At 42.5% G+C, this 25,783-nt stretch overlaps 2 protein-coding genes across 4 annotated transcripts in view; both read right to left on the reverse strand.

The window, feature by feature from the left end:
• Positions 1–759: 759 nt before the first annotated feature.
• On the reverse strand, positions 760–9,230 carry acat1 (acetyl-CoA acetyltransferase 1). The gene is made up of 12 exons (XM_056411589.1): positions 9,135–9,230; positions 8,524–8,571; positions 8,329–8,446; positions 8,090–8,185; positions 6,242–6,342; positions 5,646–5,789; positions 3,287–3,437; positions 3,113–3,208; positions 2,874–2,987; positions 2,479–2,543; positions 1,858–2,015; positions 760–1,156 (listed from the first exon to the last, which is right to left on the reverse strand). Exons 1-12 carry the CDS (start codon positions 9,183–9,185, stop codon positions 1,036–1,038), a joined length of 1,263 nt encoding a protein of 420 aa, XP_056267564.1. The 5' UTR covers positions 9,186–9,230; the 3' UTR covers positions 760–1,035.
• Positions 9,231–13,908: 4,678 nt separating this feature from the next.
• igsf9bb (immunoglobulin superfamily, member 9Bb) overlaps positions 13,909–25,783 on the reverse strand; it is a 117,610-nt gene continuing 105,735 nt past the window's right edge. For 2 of the 3 annotated variants that reach the window (XM_056409077.1, XM_056409068.1), the window contains exons 19-21: positions 23,930–25,567; positions 18,776–18,903; positions 13,909–17,025 (exon numbers count right to left, since the gene is read on the reverse strand). In XM_056409077.1, the coding sequence (XP_056265052.1) occupies positions 16,811–17,025; positions 18,776–18,903; positions 23,930–25,567 (1,981 nt within the window). In that variant the 3' untranslated portion in view covers positions 13,909–16,810. Of the gene's footprint in view, positions 17,026–18,775; positions 18,904–22,834; positions 22,881–23,929; positions 25,568–25,783 lie in introns of those variants that run through there. The other variant, XM_056409086.1, reaches the window with a different exon arrangement.

Raw genomic sequence — 25,783 nt, forward strand, 5'->3', positions numbered from 1 at the left:
CACAAAGTCACACTGTTTTGAAGATCGATTTGTGTTTGGGATTTTTGCACAAAAAAAGAAAAGGCTTTTGAATAGATTGAGGCACTTAGTCTAAGCGTGTGGGGGATTGTGAAAAGAAAATACATTAAAAAGTTACTAGTTAGAAACAGCAGAAATAAATTCTTTACTAATGCTGGGGAGATTTTCAATCGAATTTAGGGGAAATTTAACTTTTTAAAAGAAGTTCATTGATAACAATTACCAAAATACCAACAAAATGCAGACCTGAATGACGCAAATGTATTAAAAAGAAATGACCAACTATTTAACTGTATTGAAAAAAAGCTGAATATAATTATTGAAAAAATGCTTTGGGAAGTTTAATACATTTTGAGGCCTCATTTTAAATGCATTACTTGCTGATTATCGGCAACTCAACATGAATTCCACGGATCTGTCTGATGGTTACAAAAAAATATTGAGCATTTGTTTGCTGGGTATGTTTTGTACAGTATTTGAATAAACAAAGTGCATTAGTTTGATAAAGGTTTATTTGTAAATCACACACACTTTGTTTGAGTAATTTCTGCTCTGACTGGTCACTCACTGCAACATGGACAAGAGCACACGGGAAATAGCACCACCAAGCGGCCAACTTTAAAACGACTCTATTGTATTATAAGTTAGTTTTGTATTTTTACCAAAAGAAAAATGTAATGCTGTGAAATATGAATCAACGATGGTCAAACTTTTAGTCAGAGAAGATCAACAACAGAAAAGTGGTTTCATAAAAACTATTTATTTCATTTAAATTCAGAGTTAAATATAAATAAATGTTGTTTCATTGAACAAAGGAGTGTTATAAACACTGGAGTCGTGGTGTCATGTGTGGAAAGTGGAGTCCTACTTGGCGGCTTGTGGAAGGCCACCGGCGGTACGGTTGTAACAGGAGTGCTCTTCACAGTAAAAAGGCGAGTTTACAGACGCCATTTGGAGTCGACAGCGAGTGAACACAGATGGTGTTTCAGGGAGAGAGAAGTCCCCACTTTAAAAATCCTACAATTTCTGGATCAGAATACACGACGCTCCACCTCCTCCATTGCAGATGCTCGCCAGTCCGTACTGGCCCGACTTGAGGTTGTGCGCCATGTGACCCACAATTCTCGCCCCAGACATCCTGGCAGGAGAAAGATCAAATACAGCATCAGTGATCCATAACATGTTCTGTATATAGTTATATCTTGCAATTAAAATTCACAATTACAAAACATGAATACTTAATGTAAGCCAAAAGGTCATTTTGAAGCAAAAATGTGTTGTAAAGAAAAATAAAAATAAACTTTATTACAAGTACAACATAATTGTACCAGTAAAGAAATACAGAGTGAATGCTAATTTGCAGTCCTCCCAAACCAACTACCTATGGAGAGGAACGATTTAACACGCGCCTGGAATGCATGTATATCTTTTTTGAAAAGGGTTATTTCGGGATGAACATGGTGCGACTATGGGTCAGCGGGTAACAGGTCCGTCTTTCAATCGGGGGTTGGAGGTTCAATCCCTGCCCTAGTCGATGTGTCCTTGAGCAATACACTTGACCCTGAATTGCTCCCTGAAGCTGTGCGTCTACGGTGTATAAATGTAACAGGATTGTAAGTCGCTTTGGATAAAAGCTTCAGCTAAATGTAATGTAACTTCTTTGGTCTCTTACTTACTGGATCAGATCAAAAGATGTCAAAACTAAAATCCCTTCCAAGTCAAAAGAAAGTAAAAACAAAAAGATACTTTTGGAGAACGCCTCTCTTCCCAGGAGAAGTGGTCGTGTTTTTGTTCTTTCCCGGCCCAGAAAGGCGGTGTGCGTCCCTCTCGGCTGCTTACCCGATGGGGTGTCCCAGTGACACGGCTCCACCGTTCACATTGACTTTCGCGGGGTCGATGCCCAACATCTTGATGTTGGCCAGCACGACCACGCTGAAGGCTTCATTGATCTCCCACATGGTGATATCCTCCTTCTTCAACCCTGCTGCAGCCAGGACCTGACACACACACACACACACACACACAGGAATCATATTGGAGCCAATCCGTGCATTTCATAATGCATCGGCGAAAAGAGTTGTTCAAAATGCGATCCTTTCATGACTCAAATATTCAAGCTATTCCCTCCACATGTCAGTGAGGGTACGAGTGTTCCAGATCCTTTGCCGATTGTGTTGTGACCCCCAGATGGTTAAAATACACGGACTGGCTAAACACTAAGCAGTCCATTAGATCTCTCCTCTTTCTCGTTAGCTAAGATCAGTGGACCAAACCGTTTTATCTGGCGTGGTCAGCACAGAAATTGACAAATGTCTCCTGTGACGGATCATATCAGCGATAAAATAAAAAATCATGTCAACAGCTTGAGGATATTTTGTACAATAGTTAGGTTTATTTAGTCAATATAAGTATTAGATCACACCAACTATTACTAAAAAGGTACTTTTTACATGTACTCACCTTTGGGATAGCGAATGCAGGAGCAATGGGGAAATCAATGGGTGCAACAGCAGCATCAGCAAAAGCTATGGAGAAAAGCACATCAATCATGCATGTTTTAATTATTATGACAAATTAAAAAGGTCCTGTTTAATTATGTGGCAAATAGATAAAACACTGTTCTAACTGCCTTAACTCACATCCAACAAACCTTTATTGCTTTCAACAAACCAGATTCTGACTATTGACTTCAATAAATAAAACACAACAGTGTCACGACTCACGATTTATCTGTAGATCTGCGGTGTGTCAAACGTTCATTTTCAGATCTGTGTGTGTGTGTAAGTAGGTGTAGCTGTGTGAGTAGGTGTGTAGGTATATGTGTGTGTGTGTGTGTGTGTGTGTGTAAAGCTTACAGACAATCCTTGCCAGTGGCGTGACGTTGAGTCTCTGTGCAGCATCGGCCGTCATTAAAACGAGCGCGGCTGCTCCGTCGTTCAGCGTGCTGGCGTTTGCCGCCGTCACGGTGCCTGAAGACAAGGAGACGAGAACAAAGCAAATAAAATAATGATTACCGTTATTAATTTCCCCTTTGTAGCAGGAGAGTATTCATAAAAAAAATTGCAAAATGGAAGTAATGAAACGGCATGGTTACCATTCTCTTTCTGGAACACAGCCCTCAGTTTGGGAACTTTGCTGAAGTCGACCCGCCTCCACTCTTCATCCTCGGACACGACCACATCAGGTTTGCCTGCAAAGCCACACCCACATCAGCTACGCTTGGCTATATTCAGTAAACATTCAGCGGCCCTAGACCAACTCGCTGTACCTCTCTGGGGAATGCTGACCGGCACGATCTCCTTGGCCAGCACGCCGGACATGAACGCCTCTTTGCTGCGGCTGTACGAGCCGATGGCGTAGGCGTCCTGCTCCTCCCTGGTGATGCTGCTGTTCTTGGCTGTGTTCTCTGCACAGTTGCCCTGTGAAAGAAATCGAGGCCGAAGCAACAGAAATTAAAACCGACCAGTTTAAATGTGTAGATCCTGCTCCACCTCGTGCTCCGTAAACGCACAACGCATCAAGAAAAGATGTTTTGTTTGTTCCGCACACATGTATGTGGCAGCTACATGCTCATGTATGGGTAGAATATACACATCATTCATTTACATGCAACTCGTAGTTAAGAAACAGATACATTTTCACCTTTCACTAATTTATCATGTCAAAGATTTTTATATACAAGCATAAACAAAAACATAAAACCATGCTTCCTAAAAAAAGTTAATCAAATAAAACTGGGCTCCTTTACTTATACACTATTATTTCATTGGTTTCCATAGTCACCTCAGGCATTACCTCTAAACCAAACTCCTTTTTTTTTTTTACCAAAAATGCATCCAATTACAGAAGCAGGATTCACTTTATATACTATTCAACTCCATCCATCCATCCATCCATCCATCCATTCTCATCCGCTTATTCCGGGGTCGGGTCGCGGGGGCAGCAGACCCAGCAGGTTGACCCAGACTTCCCTCTCGCCCGCGACACTTTCCAGCGCATTCTGGGAGATCCCGAGGCGTTCCCAGACCAGCCGGGAGATATAATCTCTCCAGCGTGTCCTGGGTCTTCCCCGGGGTCTCCTCCCAGTTGGACGTGCCTGGAAAACCTCTAACGGGAGGCGTCCAGGAGGCATCCGAATCAGATGCCCGAACCACCTCAGCTGACTCCTTTCGATGCGAAGGAGTAGCGGCTCGACTCCAAGCTCCCTCCTGATGTCCGAGCTCCTTACCCCATCTCTAAGGCTGAGCCCGGCCACCCTACGGAGGAAACTCATTTCGGCCGCTTGTATTCGCGACCTCGTTCTTTCGGTCACTACCCAAAGTTCGTGACCATAGGTGAGGATTGGAACGTAGACCGACCAGTAAATTGAGAGCTTCGCCTTTCGGCTCAGCTCTCTCTTCACCAAGACAGACCGGTACAGCGCCTGTTTTACTGCTGCAGCTGCACCGATCCGCCTGTCGATCTCCCACTCCATCTTACCCTCACTCGTGAACAAGACCCCGAGATACTTGAACTCCTTCGCTTGGGGCAGGAACTCTGTCCCCACCTGGAGGGAGCAATCCACGGTTTCCGGCAGAGCACCATGGCCTCAGATTTGGCGGTGCTGACTCTCATCCTGCCGCTTCACACTCGGCAGCAAACGCCTCAGTGAGTGCCGGAGGTCATGGTCTGAGGATGCTAACAGGACCACATCATCTGCAAACAGAAGAGAGGCGATCCCAAGACCCCCAAACCTGACCTGCTCCACCCCCAGGCTGCGCCTAGATATCCTGTCCATGAAAATCACAAACAGGACCGGTGATAAAGGGCAGCCCTGGCGGAGACCAACACCCACCGGGAACGTGTCTGACTTACTGCCGAGGATGCGAACACAGCTCCTACTGCAGGCGTACAGAGACCGGATAGCCCGTAGCAACGGGTCCGGAACCCCATACCCCCGCAGCACCCCCCACAACAACTCCCGAGGGACCCGGTCGAAAGCTTTCTCCAAGTCTACAAAACACATGACGACTGGTTGGGCAAACTCCCAGGACCCCTCGAGGACCCTTGCGAGGGTGAAGAGCTGGTCCACAGTTCCACGACCGGGACGGAATCCGCACTGCTGGTCTTGAATCCGAGGTTCGACCAGCGGTCGGAGCCTCCTTTCCAGGACCCTGGCATAAACTTTCCCAGGGAGGCTGAGAAGTGTGATTCCACGATAGTTCGAGCACACTCTCCGGTCCCCATTTTTGAAAATGGGAACCACCACCCCGGTCTGCCAGTCCACGGGCACTGTTCCTGACCCCCACGCGACATTGAAGAGGCGTGTCAGCCAAGACAGCCCAACAATGTCCAGCGCCTTCAGCATCTCAGGGCGGATCTCATCCACGCCCGGCGCCTTGCCACCAAGGAGCTTTTTAACAACCTTAGCGGCCTCTGCCAGGGATTTGGTGCGAAACCCCCCCCCCCATAACGAACATGGTGTTCGTTATAGACAAGCCGTGGCTAGCACAGAAGTCCAATAACAGAACACCACTATTCAACTCAAAATGTTATTATGAGATACATGCATTCAAATGACATCTCCAAGAAGAGTAAAACTATATGACGTGGTGATATTAGATATTAAACAGGAGCTCGATAGTTACCATGTGGAATTTGTTATAGACGTCAGTGAGTCCATCCTTGACAATGAGGTCTTCCACCATTACACCTCCGTAGGCCGGGGTATCTCTGGTCATCACGTAAGGTACGTTGGACATGCTCTCCATGCCTCCTGCCACCATCACGTCCTGAGATCACACATTATACACAGCAGCAGCTTGTGTTCCTATCAGTTAATTTCTTCTGTATCTTATTATGTTTGATAGGATTTGTTAATTTCAGCAACTCTGTCCGAGAACTGAAAGCTGTGACCACGATGACCACACTGTCACAGCTTGCAATAATCACATCTTATGGACAACAAGGCTTGTTTTTGGTCACAACAAAGTTTCAATCAGGGGGTTTGAGGTTCAATCCCCACCCTAGTTGATGTGTCCTTGAGCAAGACACTTAACCCTGAATTGCTCCCTGTAGCTGCGTCTACGGTGTATGAATGTAACAGGATTGTAAGTCACTTTGGATAAAAGAGTCAGCTAAATGACGTGTAATGTAATGTTCTGGCTCTTGCCAGGGATCAGATTTGTGTTTGTACTTTAATTCAAGTGAGCAGAAAGGAGTGCGTATTCAAAGCTGATGCTACCTGGTGTCCACACATTAGACTCTGGGCTGCCAGCATGATGGACTTCATCCCGGAGGCACAGACTTTGTTGATGGTGGTTGCTGGAGTGCCAAGAGTCAAGCCTGAAGATAGAAACAGACACATTAGCATTGGCAAAAGATTAATAGATATCACCAATATTATCTTGACCATCACTCAGTTCTGCATTTGTACGTCAGTCTGGCACAGGGGAATTGCATATTTCATAACGATACAATATTAACTCAGAGTGAACCGTCAATCATTTCTGTTATTTATATTGCATTGGCTTCCAACCTTGCTTTAATATTAATAATGACATACAAGCAACTGGAGATCAACCTTGTGACACCTTTGAGCTGCCAGCTTTTTGATTGCATATAGGGCAGTATTCAAGTTTTGAATTTAAAGAGAATCAGAACCCATTAGCTGCTTAAAGATAAGGCTGCTCACAATCTTCTCACAAAATAGGTAATTTCTAGGGCTGTCAGCGTTAACGCGTTAATCTATGCGATTAATTTGGCTGCGATTAACGCACAAAAATATTTTAACGGAACTTTGTTTACTTCCGGTGTGCGTTGAAGTTTTTTCACTCCCCTGAGTGTCAAACAGCGGCAGTGCGATTTGACACTGTTTCCGCTTTTAAAACTATGAGTTCTCCGCGAAAATACGGAGCAGACATCAGTTTAAACTCCTGGATTAATCAGTCGGGTTTCCTCCTCCGCTCCTTCCTCCCGTCTGCTCCTCCGAGCCACAGAGGGGGGGGGCGTGTCGGGGACGCAGCGCGGAAAGAACTCGTCACACGAAACCTTCACCATGCTTTGTCAATCCGTTTGTCTGTCAACATTTAGCAAAAAAAAACAACCAATGAACACTAAGTAAATCACAAAGGACCTCCCACCACACAGGTGAGGCTCATTAGCTGCCTGTCAGTCAGAGAACCAGAGAACACGGCGCGAGGACAACTGTGCCTCATTATATAGAGATGAGATTGTTCTGGAATGTTTGATGTATAACACGTGGGTATGTGTCATATGCAAAAGCCTTTAAAAGGTGAATTTAAATTTTTTTGTAAAATGGAGAACATGAGCCCAGCCTCCAGAGGGTTAACAGGACATATTTGAATGTCAGTTAGTTTACCAAGGCCACTGGTTCTGCTGCTGTTCAATGATAAAGATGACAGGACCTGGTGTCTCAAATATAGTTCTTTTTTTTACTAATCTGGATGTTTCACTGAAGAAACAATTTATCATCCACGATATTAAATACCTCGCTGGCACTTTATAGGAAGGAGCCTCTTTGAAAACACAGCTCTGTGTGAAGTTTTGTCTTTAAAAAGAAGAAGAAAAAACTTTTAATCGCGATTAATGAATTTCAAAAATGTTTTAATCGATTGACAGCCCTAGTAATTTCATATCTCGATAACGATTTATATTTAACTTAGGTGTAGCATGTTTCCCGGTAATTTAATAAATTAATAATTAAAATAAAAAACACGTGTTTTTGTTTTGTTAATCAAATACTTGAAAAATGAAAAGTATGGAGTATTTTTCAGATTTTATCAGGAGCTCTATAATTTCTAGAGAAATGTGTGTCAGTATGTGCATATTCATGATTATTTATCCACTTTGAGGATTTAATTGTCAATCACAATAACTCATTTATGATTCCTTCACGATATTCCATTCATGGACGATACATTATAATAATGAATGATCTCCTGGAACCGACAGCTCCAACAGCCAAACAACTTGACGATCCTGCTTTAAGTGCAATCTTTTCTGATTCGCCAACACATTTCTGGACATCGATATTTAGTTGCAATGCAAATCTTTGAAATGAGGGCGATACCTGCTCCGAGCAAGGCTTGTCTTGTGGGCGCCTGCCCTTCTCCTGCCTGAAGCACGTTGCCCATGTAGACTTCCTTCACCTCCTCTGGAGCGATTCCTACACACCAGGAACACAAGGTCAACTCAGCCGTCTCCCCTTAGATGCAGCACTCATGTGTACAGGTGAAACGTTTCATCTGGTGCATCAGCTCATCCATGCTCAGGCCTCAGTGAAGGAGAACAGCCTCCATCTCAACATACCTGCTTGGTCTATGGCTCCCTTGATGGCAATGGAGCCCAGCCTGGTGGCTGGCACCGCCGCCAGGCTGCCTCTGAACGAGCCCATTGGAGTGCGCGCCGCACTGACGATGACGACCTCCTGAAACCGTGCATTATTACCTGCGCAGTGCAAACATTTAAATGTGACGATTATCAAATGGCAGTTACTGTACTCACATTGAGCGACGGGCGAGACGTGTAGGTCCTTGCCAGGTACCTGTGAGCCTACAACGGAAGGACACAGACGGGGATAAGCACCTTTCTTATCTTTCTTATCACAACTTGAGGGGCAAGTCTGACGTCCACGTAGCGAGAGAAGCGTGAGAAAGACGTGAGCTATGCTAACAACAAGGGCGCAGACAAACAGCTGGCGTTAGCTCAGCTAAAGCACGGACTCCGGGATAAAAGAAGAATACAGGTGACCACTAGCTTCTACCGTGAGGTGTCGCGTGGGTCAAACTTGTCCCCGCCATTCGTTAAAAATACCGACTGTTTCTACTAGTCAGTTAAGCTAGTTTATAGTGTTGCTTTAACTGTTAATACCTTTAGTTTGTAGACAAACAGACTTTGCAGTTACAGTGTTGAGAACAAAGGGCACATGAGAACACTAAAGCGCTCGAGACACTTCTCAGGTGTGTTCACTACTTTTTGGTCAAGGACGAGTCAAAAAGTTGAGCCGAGCCGCTCGACCTGAGGCCCAGTGTTTACAGACGGGCCGTCGCTACTGCGTCCCTCCGCAGGAGTAAAACACACGAACACAAACATGTTTTGTACACGCTTTCACTTACCAGGCGTTTGCAAAATTGCGTGCGCAAGGTTAAAAGTCCACTGGATGACATTTTGGACTGAGAGTCAACACTTCACCCACTTCACCTTCAGCTCTGGAGCAGGAGCACACCAACCAATCACAGTGGGAGGTGTGTTTCTCTGACGTCATCGTCGACCGGGCATTGTGGTTGATGCAGTTTTCCCCCAATGACATCGCTTTACATGACGTTGAGTGATTGATGACATGATTTCAGCATTAAACACACACAACTCTTTTGTATAAATGTAATGTGTTTATACTCTGGACTTGAATGGGATTGCAGGTCCAGAATTAGAAGTCTGTAACTGAAAAGGTTCCTGCTATTAAAAGTATCTAGATTAGAGAGCTGAGGTTTGCATGTTTATTAGCGAGTTAAAATGACTAGCTGCCTGAAACCGAAGGGAACCTTTGTGAAATGGACAACACTGACACGGCCCTTTACACAGTGCTGAGTAAACACCTCTCTGCATCTCTCAATGATGAAGGCCACTTTGCTCAATAACAAGAACAGTCATCTTAGAAAATTTAAACATTTTAATAAATAAAAACTGATGTAATATACACCATTATGAATATACAACTACAACAAGCATACCAAGACATTTGAAATACAAAAAAAACGACTGTTTGCTTAAAAAGTTTACATTTTAGAAAGAGTGGGAGTGAGCAGGAATTACAATAGCCATACATTCTTGTTAGTGTTTGTGCCAACAAATTTTTTTTTTTTAAAGCATCATGAGTACTGACTTCTCCAAGATGGTGAACATAAGAACATAAGAAAATAAACTGAATGGTTACACATCTGGACTAGAGATTTCCATGAAGAGACAATTTGAGGTACTGAGTTGTCTACGCCTGTAACGAACAGTGAACACACTCACACGGTTGTTTTGTTGTTTTCAAGAGGGTCATGAAAAAAAAGAAAGAATAACATCTGTACTCAAACCAGTTCTACACATCTCAGGAAGACCCAACAATTAATAGGAGACAACTTCAGTTTGTTCTTCTTCCACCTGTATTGCATTTTGTGATGAAAGAAAAGAAAACATGACGTTTTTCATGGACAGAGGCTCCACAAAAGGTGAGCGGTAACTACTTTTAAACATCTTCAAGAGACAATATTTCAACGCTCCCTCCGGTCTTCGAACACAGTAACTACAGGCCCCATAAAAAGCGACACCTCCACCGAACTGTGGGGTCTGAAGCAGCTCGGTCGCAGAAGAACTGGTTGATGATGTTGCTTCTTCTGTTCAATGGAAGGGCCCCTGGGTTAGCATGCTTACCGGACCTGATAGAAAGACGAGGGAGGGAGCTGAAGGTCTAAGATGAAATACCGTATCAAAAGTCATGGTGAGCATATCTGTTCACTCAGCACCAAACACAACGTGTGGACACGATTTGCAGCCACCAATACATCGGACTTTGAAGCAAGTCCAGTGCAAAAAAAAAAGAAAAGAAAAAAAAGGGATCAAGAGACTTGTAAACTCAAATGCCGTGACACATGCATTCGACTGAACTGCCCTGTTTCCACTTCTTTGCTTTTTAAACTCAAAATGTCAGCCCCATCCGATCTGTGTATTCCCTGAAACAGCGAGCAGTCAAAGCAAACCATCTAAATTTGAACGCTGACCCACAGCAACCATACAGTAGAGGATTGCGTAGCTACATTTTGTTTGAAGCAAGGAAACATCCAGCTTAAAAAAAAGAAAAGAAGCACCACAGATGTGTTTGAATAGCACCAGTTGTCAGAATGTATATGAGGTTGTTTTTTTGGCAATGAATGTACAGCACTGAATTAAATGTCTGGAAGAAACGTCGAGCAGCCGCTGCAACGCGTGGCCTCCAGCCCTGTTGGAAGGCGACCGGGCGTTAGCGTTCGCTGGCACGTGCTCCCCGTTTGACGACAAAACATGTGGACCCTTTACGTCAAAGCAGCAACATGAAGCACTGCGCCTTTTACACACACGCTGTAAATATAGAGTTTCTACCTGTGGATTACACATGTGTGTGCGTGTGCTCTGCTGTGATACACATCGCAAGGGAGCACCATAGTAGGGAAAGAGTCTCGCCATTCTTTCATGCCCAAAAAAATAATCATTATAATATATTTTTAAAGATTAATATGTAACTGTAGAAGCCAGCCTGGTGATAGAAAATAATAATAACAAATTATATATATATATATTATGAAGTAAAGGTAAGAAGATGACCCACAAATAATGCAACAATTACATTTGCTATTCACACCAAATGGACATTGCTATAATAACTAGTCTGCTGCATGGGTGTCCGTGTGATGGACGGTGAGTTAACAGTAGTGACGGTGCTGATGCACCATTCTCTTTTGTTTTGCACACAGGCTAAAAAACTCATTTCTCTACTTTGTGTGATTGCTACAGTAAAGAGCAACAAATGGATATAAAAATAATAGAATATAGACTAATACATTCTTGAAAACAAGTACTGTCCCCAAATATATATATATATATATACTCATCTAACCATTTGGGTTCCATGACAATATACGTATATCTATTTATATCTATATATATATTTCCTGCCTCTAGGATATTAAATTCTTGAACTAAATTCTAGCATTTAGAAGAGTGATGGGTCTGTTACGCCGTGTTATGTGTCACTGAAGCAGGCGACTCAGCTCCCGCTCAGTCTTCAATGTGCATCATATTTTCTTCTACAAAAAAATAGATATATGACAAGTTAAGCTTATTTTAGATATTATTTACACAGAGTAAGAAAATTTTTTGTTGTTGTTGTTAGATCTCAAAAATGTAATGCTTTTTTTGACACTCAAATTTGGAGAAAAGATCCGTCATAACTCAATTCTCCTCCCTTATCGAGTTTACATTAGATTAAGGTATCCATCCTGACAATCAGGTTGTTTATTGTTATTCATTTATTTTACTGGCCTGTGACCTGTCATTTCATTTGAATGGCAGAGGAAAACATGTTTGGTGACATATTACGTTACATCAATTTGCAGTTGAATAACATCGTGAGTGTGTCCGCTCTGACATGAGTCAACATTGCAATATGTCTATTTATCTACAGAAATATCATAGATCTGAGTGATATAATTAAAGCCTATTTCACAACACACACGGCGTTAGTTGCTCGGGCAAATAAAACCTAAATATATATTTGGCAGTTTTAGGCATCAGATGCAGTGAACATGGTTACAACGCGGTGACAACAGAAACTAAAACCGTGAGGCACATGATAGCACCAGAGATAAGTCTCTCCTCTCAGTGCATCGGAAAGAATGTGAAGCCAGAGCAGAACGTCCGGTTTTCCTCAGCTCAGGAGTGATACAGTACCGAGATATTTTATGAACTATTTTTCTCATGAGTGATTGAAAGAAAGAAAAAAGAGAAGTGTTTTCTTTAGTCACCACAAACATAACTATTTCTTGTACAATTGTACGTCGCTGTTATGTCCGCTCTGCTGGGAGAGCACCTACAACAATGCTACAGTATACTCGTGTGTCTAAGAGAGACCCTCATCACGGTACATCGTCAACATCATTCTGAGCTCCATTTCACCAAAGAAGTTATCATGCACTGGACTCAACACAAGTCCGGCTGCAGGCGGACCACTCAACCCGACTCGGCTTCTTTTTACGCCAGACCAACAGCTTGTGAGGTCACGCTTACCTCACACATACTATACAAATATCAATTCCCAGAAGCATTGAAGGAGCACCTCAACACGTCCTCATTACCAAATCATCCTGTTTGGGTGTTACAGCTTCAGACCCACTGAATGTCTCTGATCGCATGTTCTGTTATTGCATGCTCATGCTTTTGCTGCAGGAGACACTCTTGGGAAAATATACTTTTACACATAGAGTTCAATTGAGAGATTTTGGTCTATTTTGCATTCCGGAATACACGTTTAAATAACGCCTCATTTGAATATTTTAACATAACATTTGAGAAAACTACATAAATTGTCTCTATGTAAGTTTTTCTTTTACCTTGTAACATGTAGTTTATGTGATTAAAGTTTTTCTAATGAGCCAGAATATGTTCAGCTGCACTTACATCAAACCTCCAAGATTCATTCCTAGTTATATTCAAGGTTTTTTTAATGACTGTTGACAGTTCTTTCTGATAGATATTTTAAAAATTCTCTCTGTGAAAACCTTTGACTATAATATGTCAATAAAAATACTAATTGGGAACTTAAATCTTAACAAAGCCTAATTGTCTTATTTAAATATGTATAACATTTCAGGAAAACGATATTACATAAATAATTGTCTTTATGTAGTTAATAAACTGGAGAAGTTTCATGTTGATAACTATACTATACTACGAGTTACATGTGTAGCCCATCCTCCTGTAGTGTCTCCCCTCAAGCTGCTTTTACTGAGTTGTTTCCCCATTATTTTACCTTCTTGTTCTCACTTTAAAAGCCTCATTGCTAACCTTTAACCGATAACCTTTCCACTGGGTTGGGTTTTAATATTCTGCTTTTCTTTCACGTACCAACGACAGACTGTTTGCTCTGGAAGAGGCGATTCCCCTTTTTTGACAGTAGCATTCAAATATTTCATTCCATGCAAATAATATCTTTCATTATACACTATGTACATGTTTCTGAGTGGCACATCAAGAGGTAGCCAGGGCGCTGAGGCAGGTCCCATTGAAGCCCTTGGCAACGCCCCCCCCCCCCCCCTTCTTAGCTTGAGGGCTTTGTTGGCATACTCAAGGTGTTCACGCTCTTGACATACAACCAGAAACATATCAAAACCAAATCCCACAATGCACAGAGCGCATGTCAGTGCATTAACTAGATAACTCATTCATATTCAAATAAAATAAATTGCTATATCTTTTAGATTGATTTCTGTCACTGCATGCATATTATTGCCCAATTTTAATAAAATATTAAATTTTTCTTTTTTTAAACATTTTATAATATATAGACTAATTGTATCTACAATTTTAAATAGTTAATCTTGTGTATATTTAGGTCTTTTCCCCACATCCTGTTTTGGTTGTAAATGTGGGGTGACTACAACATGGAACAGTCCCATTCAGTGTGACGTGCACCAGAGTTTCACAGACACAATATGCAATTCATTCAAAAAGTTAATTCATCAATAGAAAGAAAAAAATAGGATTGGTATGTATATTGGGACAATATGTTGGTACTGCCCTTAATATTAATACAGTTTTTTTTTATAAAGGATTGATTAAAACTCTTTTAAAGGAAGTTGAAACAATGACCCTCTACTCATATCTCACATAAAGGTTATTTCCACAATAAGTGCATCATAGTGCACACATTAATTACCATTAGCTAACAGATGCTCCAATAATTTCAGCAATTCAGAAATCCATCTCAAGACATTAGCTTCTTTAATAAAACGGCTGCTTTTTAAACTGAAGCAACCTCAATGCATGTAAGATGACACCATCAACCAGATTTCAGTGGGCTGGACATGGTTGTGAGTCAGTGCTATTAATGAAGTGATAGTTTTATGAAAATAGATCCCATCACATTTCTAATTCACTTCTCCTGCACACGAAATATCAAATATGAGAAGAAGGTCAGAGCGTTTTAAAATATCGTGACACTGCTCATTTTGCCAGCATTCATGATGGAAATACCTTTTAATCAAGCAACCAAGTTCAGTCACTGAGAATTTGGTGGATTGTAGAAGACTATGTTGGATTTGCAAGAATCTGCTCAAAATCGCAATGATTTTTTTTGTTAAAGTAAATAAATGCATTCAAACTCATGAACATACCTATGAGCAATGCCACTGCAGACACACTTTAAAAGAACATGGACACTGCCTTCTGTTCGTATCAGGAACCCAAGATATGTTACAGTAACGTCTATAAATAAATACAACTTCTGAAGAATTTGAGCACCTTTTGAGCAAAACTGGAAAAAACTGTTGCAGTACACATGACGGAGCTGCAGCGTGTGCAGCGGGTGATGTAGTTGCGTTTCCGATGTTATGGCACTTCCTGTACTCATCCCAAAATAAAAATGCCCCTTTGCGACCACGTTTCCATGTCAGTTAGACACATTGAGTTGAGTCTTTCAAAGTAAAATTGGGTAACATGTAAACAAAACTGTGTACACCAGTGTGGGAAACAACAACAAAAACATTTGGCTCACTTTGTTTCCCTCAAAGCCACAAACCAAGTTCTTCACGGGAGACTCCCCTCTAGGCATTTCCCTTTCCAAGCACATAAAGAGACAAAATACAAACAGGCGGGTACTTACATAAGCACGCACAAACAAATAAAATAACAAAAAATACATAGAAATAGAAAAGAAAAATAGACTCAAGTGAAGCAGGCAACCAGAAGCTCCATTAAGGCCAAATGAAGCCATTGTTTTGTATGCCCTCTAATATGTATGAAGAAAATACTATAATATACTATGGCACACAATCTTACCCTCCACTATGTATGGTTGTTTTTTATATATATTTTTTGAATAGTTTTTGGCATAACTAAAGTTCTTTCTGAACCCTCTACTCTACCTAAAGTAGAAGAACTGGCAATGTAAAGAAGCGGAAGTAAAATGGACAAGATTTTGCTCCAGTGCAAACCGTTATACGAGTTATGAGAGGCAGAATAGGGAGCAGCTGATTGGAGCAATTGGATGTGGTTTGTGTGTGTCATGCACGTGGGGTCAGCCCCTGTGTGAATGACATCTATTCAATAGGAAATGACGTGGAGGGAAAGGCCTTCAATAGGCCGAGGAAAGCACTTTTATTTTTTAGACTGCGACGGAATTATCATTGCGTAAGCTAAAAAAGTACATACGAGAGAAGAAAACTTGAACATGCCAGGATAAGGGAAGCAAGTGGAACGCAAAGACGACTAAAGAGGTGGTAAAAGGCTAGTGTGTCCTGCCGGCTGATCCTAGTGGCCGTGTGGTCTTGTGTCCTGTGCTCTGAGGTATACTTGGTAGGAAGTGAGAACGTCCACGTTTGGGAGGCGAGTTTCTCGGCAGATCGGAGACGTTGCTGGCGGAGAGAATCCGGTGGAAGGTGCTGTAAACGGAGACCCGCGGACATAGTCTAGTTTTCGGGCGGCGGAACAGAAACATGATAAAAAAATGGAGAAGCCTTTTTAAAATAAAAACGGTAACACTGGCGAGGGAAAACTGGTTCGGTTTGGGAAACGCATTGCCTCTTTTTAAATTCATATTTTTGCACTGGAGTAAAACTTTGGAAAATTGGGGCAGGCTTCGTTTTGATTTGAATTGTCTCCCCTAAACATGTTTTAATAAGAGAATGCTACTGGACTTTAGCACACATATCTTTGTGCATTTGGGAATTAGTACAAATTATCAGAACTTTGTTTCAGAGCTGCGTCTTTATCAGGAAGTTGAAGCAGCATTTCAGACACAACCAATAATCTGTTTCTTGATTTGCTTCCCTCACAGGTGGAACATGGCAGAGAGCTCACTGGTGTGGATCGAACTGACAGAGGCCCGTACAGCTATTGCATGTTCCAAATCTGAAGGCTGAAATGTAATGCTCTCCCTCGTTTATAGACAATACATTGCAAACATCTTGTTTGTTTTAACCATCTGGTTATGTTGCTAGTGTTGTTTTTGGATTGAGGGCATATTGCATGATTGTGACCTTGTCCTCAAGGGCTTTCAGAGCAGAGTGGAGTGGTCCAGGTCTATGTTGTCCATGCTGGCCAGAATAGCCTTCTGGTCCTCCCGGGGTGGGCGGCGGTACAGCAGAGCGGAAAAGCGGGTGTATGGCTCGTGGAGGATGGGCCGCTTCTTCTTGCGGAGGTAGAGAGCTTCTTCGGGCTGGAGTAATTGAGAGGTGTAGTAGGCCTGCTGGGTCTGAGAGGTGGTGACACCTGGAGGAGGGGCAGATGACAGGCAGGGTCATGTCCACCGGAATTCACGGTGCCAATATTTACAGGCAATTCTGCACATTAACCCCACTGACATAACTGGAGTCGTCGTTTCCTCGTCCACATCAACTTCTATTGCAACTATAAATGCAATGGAAGGAGTACATGACATGAGGCTGCAGACTATCGCCTAAACATATCGTTAATGTACAGCCAGCACATGGTTAGCTTAGCTTAGCATGACGTGTAAGCAGGGGGGAAACAGCTAGTCAGTCAAGGAAGAACAAAATCCACCTACCAGTATCTAACTCCTGGAGCCTCTGTTCAATTCCTTCTTAGTGAAGGAAAAAGGCTCCAGGAAGTCAAAGTCCCGGCCGAGAAAAAGTTCCAACTCTACAGATCTGTTTATGTACAAATTAAACTAACAATATACAATATGTGACAACACCATGTTCATCAGTCAGATATTCTGGTGCTCATTGGCCTCCACTTTCAGTTATGCTATGCTATGCTTTATGCTATGCTTTATGCTATGCTAATCGCCTGCTGACTAGCGTACATATATTCAACCGTAATTCCTAAATTGTCAAACTGTTGCTTTTAAGCAGGGATAAAAAACAACATCATACTGTACCTTTGACTTTTTTCTCTGAAGACAATGTACAGAAAGACAGCTCAACAACTGCAAGTTAACCTGTTTTTTTTCTCTTTCATAAAATAGCTAGCTTGCTAACCGGCCAGTCCCACAGACTGGATATCGGTGGGAAGAAAATGTAACAACATTGTTGTTTATTTTCCTGAAGAAGTGACAGTAGGGGATTTGATTGGTGTGAGGGGGGTCGAGGAATTGAAGTCGGGACCTTTTCATTAACCTATAGAGACAGAGCTGCGTGAGAGAAACTCTCTAAGTCTTAGCCTTCCATCTCTGGACACTGCAGCAAAGAAATAATTGAACAAGCACTACTTTGACAAGTCAATTCATGATAAACTCTGCTTCTTATCGTCTCAAAAAATGAGTTCTGTTGTCTTATTCGTCATGAAATGATCTTGTACAATTTTAAATCTAAAGTAAAATGTAAATTAAAAAATATAAAATAAAAGCACATAGCACATTTTGAAGGACCACTAGAGGCGGCAACGTTTCTTAAAACCGTAAAACGATGTGGCAAAGCTGAAATCTTTGGTTCTCAAAAAGGTAACGTACAGGGTTTTATAAGCGTACCAATCATACCAGCGTATGACTTATGATGGTTGAATTTAAAGGTGCTCGCCCCCTATTTGACACATGAAGTTCAGTTTACTTGTCAGCCAGAGAAACAAGTGGAATAATGTCTTAACCCTGATGATGTCCTCTTAACTTGGGCTTTAAATCTTTAAGAGAAAGCCTTGTTGAAAGTTGTGTGGAGACGGGCCTTTCAGAAGCAGGGTGGTCTAATGAAAAAGGCTATTGGTTTATATGAGAAATAAAGGACATACAAGAGAATCTGGCCATTCTTTTTTTAAACTGTCTCTTGTGGACCCTCCAATGTGTGTTATTGCAATGCTAAATTGCTGAAAAACTCCTCTAAAATGTATTTTTAGAAGTGTTAACATGTTTAACTTGAAGACTTTAAGACATCCTAAATTTAGTAGGTCACAAAAAACATATAAATGCATCTTCTACACACAACACAATCTTTTTTATCTGTGGTCATCATGACATTGCAAGTTTAAACATGATCACTGCATAAACACAGAGAAACACGGTCCACACCTGCTTTCTTTCTGGACTTGGAGTTATTGTTGTTCATCATCATCTTCTTGGCCTTTTTAATACGTTGGTATCTCAGTGCATCAATCCTCTCAGACCCCGAAAGGGCACTCGGCACACCTCGACGCTTTCTGGATAAAGAGCAGAGGGGAGAACGGGTAACTCCGGGCCAAAACATAGCCAGTGGATTGTGGAGCCAGAAACCCACACGACCTCAAGACAGCCCGGCCCGTGCTAAGCTAAGAGGTGCAGCACATTGCCAAAGCATCAATACGAGACATCGAAGAAGCTGTTCTCCGAAACGAGCAAACGTCTTCTGACAAAGGTTTGAAGACCAGTGCCCTTCTATTGCCAAAACCTTTTACGTCATCTGGATTTACAAACAGTTATGTTTAGCTCAAAGATTATCATGTTTGACAAAATAGGTTAATAAATCCAGATCCAAATTCCACTGCCCTTCAGGGACATCTAAGATATTTTGCTCAAATTGATCAAAACAATCTTTATCCAAAAGGAAAGCAAAGTATCGCATGACTCCTGAAAACCAGCTGTTTACCGTACGGTGCAGATCAGAACAGTCTGTACATTTTAAGAAGATACAACATTTTAAAAAAAAGACTTGCGCTGTTGGTTTCAGAGGAAAATGCTCAAAAGAATGGAAGAAAATAATATTTTTAACAATTTACAAGCAAGAGTTTGAATTAATGTCACATTTCGAAGATATTTTAAAGGAATCTATCCCTCTGAAAATAACAGAACAAATGCTTCCTTGGTGTTGAGTGCATATCTATCAGTTGCTCATGACTGAACAGACCTCCCTCCCATTCACGGAGGCAGTTATACGACTTGTCAACCAACAGATCTCTGCCACAAACATACACTCGGTTCTCCCAAGGCACAGAAAACAATTAGCATTACAGAGAGGCCATCTTTCCACCGTGGCTGCAGAGAGAAACCGAAGGTTGTTAGTAGAGGGGGAGAATCACAGCTGAGCAACAAAGCATCATCAATATGTATTCATAGACATGGATACTGTCTACAATGGGTTTCACCATGCTGACAGGGGGAGAGATGGCGGGAGGGGAAAATGACCACTCGGGAACAGTCACATAATGAAAAATAAGCCAAAGAAAAGCGAAGCACTCGGACAACAAATGTAACAAGAATTTATCCATAGAATTGTTTCTTTTTTCTTTTTTTTTGAAACGGAGGAGCAATATTTAGCGATGGCATGCATGGCAGTTTGCACATGGAACACGTCTTTAAAGGGGAATACATTCAAAAGCACTTGGGAAGTTGACTCACACATAAGGAGGTCCTCAAGGCCCCCCCTTGTGTGCCCCCCCCCCCTGCAAGCCCTTGGCAAAATATTTGTTTCTTAGGATAAAAAGAAGTGCAAAAGCTATTTTGGCAGGACACTTTGCGTCACGTGGCAGTGAGAACTGTTCTGCAGTCCACACTTAAAATTCCAGTAGATGGTTTGATTGGTGCGCTATAGAGATGCTTTATGCAGGCAATTAAGGCCATGTGTCCACCAGGAATCTGCTTTTAGTTATAGGGCTACATAGAGATGGAAGTGATGCATGGCTCCTCCCTCTGCTATTGCACTGTTGCTGGACAAAACAACCTGCTAAGAATCTGGTGCATTTCTGACGATTTTTTTCTGTCCACCTCTCGTGAATGTATGATGAGAACCTCAAACATGCTAAGCTATCATCCCTGCCAGGAACATGCAACAGCATTTCTCTTTCATTGTTAATGCAAAGAAAAGGAGCTGTAAATGATAGATCCCAGTGGACACACAGGTTAAGTTGACGTCATAACGTCAATCTTAACAAAATATTTCTTGGATATTGGGTTCCAAAATATTTTCAATTGGTCTCATACAAGACAAGCATCTGTAAAAAAAAATACATAAATGGCGGGATGTATCACGCTTGAGGAGAATGCTAAGAGCGTTTTAGAGTGTGATCATTTGACAATAAAGGATGTCAATGTTGACGTCCACATAAACCACCCTTAAATAATACACAGCATGTCACAACTTCTAATAATCTATACAGAACAGAAAGACACAGAACAACACCAAACATTGGTGTGTATACTTTTTATAATGATAAATCAACATTCGCTGGATGTAACTCCAGTTCTATGAATACGTAAGAATATGTGTTATATGTTTTTTTTATAAAGGAAGTATTTAGTGGTACAGCGCTCTTCTTTGTTAGCATTACGCTGGCTGCCTCTCTGAACTGCTTCCTCTCTCACACATGTGGTATCCACACAGACAGCCCTGCTTTCTACATATGTGAGGGGGTGTTGCTCATCGGTGGAGACCGTTGTCCACTGATTGGAAGATTGGTTGTTTGATCCCCAGCTCCTCTACTCCATGTGTCACGGTGTCCTTGGGCCAAATAGTGAAACCCAAATTGCTCCCGAAGGCTGTGCAATTTGGTTGACACGTCTGTGACATGTCCTACAGCTATAGACACAACTGTAGTAATGTTTCTGGTATGATGTTAGTACACTGTCAAAAGATCATTTTCACTGTCTATTTTTGCCGTGAACACAGAGAAAAAAATAGGCGAGACCTACGATCTCTAGTAGATAGGCACACGTGTGCAGTGAGGCTGCTGTAACCCGTTAACATGGCCACCAAAATAATAAAGCAAGAGGTTACCCAAAGCACAACAAATGAGTGGCCTGGGGCCAGGGATGGATGTGATTGGCCCTCCAAATCTCTACGAGGCTCTTCTTCAGACTCAGAGTAAGGGGAAGGATTACTTAGAGCAGCTGGATGTCAGATTAACATCTTGCTTGATGTATAGTAAATTGGAGGAATGGCATGTTGAGCTTTAGATGGCTCAACCATAGGAGCCTGTGTTCATCTTACAGTATGTAGTACACAGTTGATTGTAAACACGAGAGACATCCTGGTAAGAAGTGTGTTAATCCTTGACAATCTCCTCGGCAATCAGATGGGTCTTGTGGTCGTCACAGAGCCTTCTAAGAATGATAGCATAGGCAGTATTAAAATATTATTAATTGCACGGGATCAAGCAGCAATTGATTCCTTTCCAAGGACGATGGCCAAACAGAGGAAATGGATTACCACTGGGCCAAAGGCAGGAAGAGGGAACCATGCATTTGGTAGTAAAATACATTGCCACAAGATCAGCCGTTAGCAACGCATTCTGTTAATTCTTGGCGTAGTGGAAAATGGGGATATATAACCCAGATCTTATACGTGGCAATTTGAGAGTTCTTTTTTTCCAAATGGATTCAAGGTGAACTGAGGTAAACACCAATCTTCCCACTAAATTATTGCATACTTCTCGAGTGACTTGGTCTGCCTCAGAATGCTGTCCAAGTTCAAAGGTAAAAATACTATAAACTTACAGTACCCTTTCAACACAACTCATTTTCAGGGGATCTATGTCTGTATTGACAATAATTAAACGTTTAGCTGAAACCCATGACAACTTAAGTGTGGTTTTATCTCAGAAGAGAAAAGCGTGTCACTGCTCAATTGTAATGTAGTCCAGTTTAGCTTTGAACAGATGTGTTGTTTGGCTTTTGTACCAAATACTATAATGAAATGTATTATATTCCCTTATGACATTTACTGAATCAATTTTCAGAATAGCAATGTAAGCAATAATTAAAGATGAATTAACAATACATATTTAAATTGTTTTTAGGCTGATAGGAGCACCATTGCCTTACTTATGTGTAACTTGTGGTCCAGTTACCTGTAACGTGGTCAGTTAGCAAACCACTCAAGCATTAAATCATGTTGGTGATACAACTGACCTAATTCATTGGCTAACTGATGGCATATGCATATCAGAATGCATAATGTACTGAAGACTGCAGAACTTAAAATGCTTAGCCACTTTAAGAAAAAGGAAAAAGAAAAGAACTAAAATGAACTCCACGTGTTGACTGAAGGAACAAATCAAACAAAGACTCAGCGTCTTGTATTCCCCTTTAAAGGACGAGGTGATCAAAAAAAGTCCCACCTGCTAACCCCCCCCTTTCAGACATGGATCCAACCCTTACCTATTGCGGTGTAGAGGACCTGGTCACAACAACGCTGCCCAGATAGCTGAGATCAATCAAAAACAAAGCAGGTAAGACTCCAGGAGCCATCAAGAACCACCACACTGCCCCTAATTCATAATGATGGAGACATTGCAGCACATGAGAAGCGGACAGGCCCTGTGACACACTTTGCCCAACAACCTTTCCTTGGTAGTCAGACCTCGCGGTGTCCTGGGGGCAATTAGAGGAGTTTGGGAGAGGAGGGTTACGGAAAGGGAAGGGGAAGTAGGGTAGGAGAAAATCGTAGAGGTTGGAAGGTAAGGGAGAGTTGGTAATGCAGTCAGGTTACTAAGGCCGAGGATGGGCCGCAGGGCCTGCCAAGATGAACTCTTCTTTAAGCATCCCTCTGCATGATAAAGGCATCTTCAAAAGCCTTGGAGCTAGACATAACAATGGGTGTTTGTTTTTTCTGGGGAATCAATTGGATGAATATTATGGGATTCCTCCTGTTAGGTGAAAGCAGGGTAAAGCATGATACAGATGGAAAAACAGGGATCCTGTGGTGATGTCTGCAAATTCCCAGGCCTTGAGGGGCTTGTGCCAAGCAAATTAGTGTTTTTCATCCGGGTGGACTGTAGCCCCAAAAGGTCTGAAATGTAGTCTGTGAAGCGAATGCATTGTTTTGTCAATTCAACATATAATTTGTTTCACGGTTTATACTTTTATGTTTCACTGTAAAATGCAATGTATTTTTTATGGGGATCATTTTGGGACAATGCTTCACAGATTCAATGGGTGAATACTTCGAACTTGATGTCTGACATGAAAAGCAGCATTGACCAGACTGAAACTAAACTGACCTTCCATATCTCATCAAATTAATCATCACAACCAAATGGTTTCCTTCAAACATACAGTTTTGATTTTTCACATAAAAGTGTTAACAAATGAAAAAACATCTCAAACAAAACCAAACAAATTTGCCACAGAGATGATTTAAAATTGATGGATAGCACTTTCACGAACCAACATGTGAGAGCAACTTCATACATCAAAGCATTATGGGGCAGATGACTCAAATGGTATCCTTTTTGGCATGCCTAATGCACCTACCCTGAAGCTGACAACTGGTGTGGAGAGGGCTCAGATGGAAGGATCCCCTCTTCAGTCCTCCTCTGAGATGGCATCTGCCCAAATATGTTGCTGCTTTCCATGGGGGGTGACGGGGATTGGGAAGCTGGGTAGCTGGTTGCAGAGGTGGCAAAGGCCATTTGGGAACGGTAGCTGGGACTTGCTCTCCTGCTACCCTGGCCTTGGGCAGGTGAGGAGGAGGGGGTAGATCTCCTGGAGAAGCTGGCTGTGGAAGGAGGGAGGAGGGTAATCTCAGACATCTCTGGGGGTATGTGAGGTTGGACAATGCTGGGACGTGGCCTGGGACGCACTACGATCTCTGGGGAGCACTCGTGAGAACTGAGGGGGCTTTGGGTGAGCGGTGAGAGTCGGGAGGGCTGGAGAACCACCTGATGCATGCCAGAATCCATCCTACGAGTTTGTCTGGGACTAAAACGAGGGGTGGTTTCAAACCATCGTGTGTCCAAGCTACTGAATGAGCTAGGGACGATATGAACCATTGGATCGGTGTAAGGTAAAACCGGCACACCCATACCGTGGCTTGTGTGTCTTAGCGGCCCTAAATGTGCCTCTTCCATAGCAAATTGCTTGGCTGGGGAGCCACGAGGCCTGGCCCTACTGGGAGACTTGCTTGAGCGGTTCTTTGGGGCCTGCAATGGCAGGACAGCTGGGTAAGTAGGCATTGGAAGGGAGGAGGGCTGGAAAGCCCTCAGGGGAAGAACATGAGGTGGAGGAGGATAGGGTGAGTCGTGGCGGAGATGCAACGGGTGATGGGGTTGAAAAATTAACTGGGGTCCCTCCAGACTTGCAAAGGTAAAATCCAGTCCCTGCCAAATCTCCGGGGAACGAGAGGAAGAGGTGAGTGTCAGAGGAAGTGGGAAACCAGGGACAGCATATTGTGGGAAATCACCCTCCCTCATTTCTTCAGGAATCATGGGATGACGAAAAGGACCTTCAGCAAGGTATGGAGGGGAGGACATGACTGAGCTGAGAGGGCTATTATCAGGCATGTAAAAAGGAGGTGGAGGATCATGATTCCCAGATGGGCCTAGGTAGCCGTAGAAAGCTCTGTGGTGGAGAGAGCCTCGGATCTGCCCAGTGGCCTGGAGCTGACTGCTCTCCATGATGGTCATACCTTCAAAGGGTCTCTGGAAACGAGGGCTGTAGGCTGGAGGTTGCAGGTAGGATTCCTGACTGGAGATTGGAGAAATCTGGTGATGCCGAAGTGGTGCCATAACTGGGGGAAGAGGCCTGGGATCGTCATTCTCTTCGTCTGACTGCCGGAATTCCGGATAAAGGTCCGATTCTTCCACAAAGGGGAATCCCTCAATTCGCCGAGGCTTAACAGACATTTCTGGGTCAGTGGGATCTATGACAAAGCGTCCATCTGGGCCTCGGCAGATGAGTTCAATTGGTGTTGTTGCTTCAGCTTCATGCTTGGAGATGCCATATTTCTTGCTCGTTATTGCTCTTTTGGTCTTTTTGTATAAAGACAACTCCTCCCTCTTCCCTGGACTTGGGGGTGGTTTCATCCCACGCTGGTCATGACTATCTTCAGATGATTCTGACAGGGATGCCTTTGAACGAATGCTCTCTGGGCTCACCTTTCCTGACGATGACCTACAGAAAAGAATACAGAAAAAGTGAATCTTTAAATATTCATGACGTCAGTACACAGCGCAAAGCTTCAATGAAGGTGCTGAAAACTGTTCCAGCTAGAATACAATGAAAATGACAACACACCTTCCACAGAAACATGGGATATAGAATCACAGGTTTAATTAGTAACATCAATGACGGCTGCACTCCATTGACAGGATTTTGACTTCGACTTGA

This window comes from Pseudoliparis swirei, chromosome 3, assembly GCF_029220125.1.
Source record: "Pseudoliparis swirei isolate HS2019 ecotype Mariana Trench chromosome 3, NWPU_hadal_v1, whole genome shotgun sequence".
Lineage (NCBI taxonomy): Eukaryota > Metazoa > Chordata > Actinopteri > Perciformes > Liparidae > Pseudoliparis > Pseudoliparis swirei.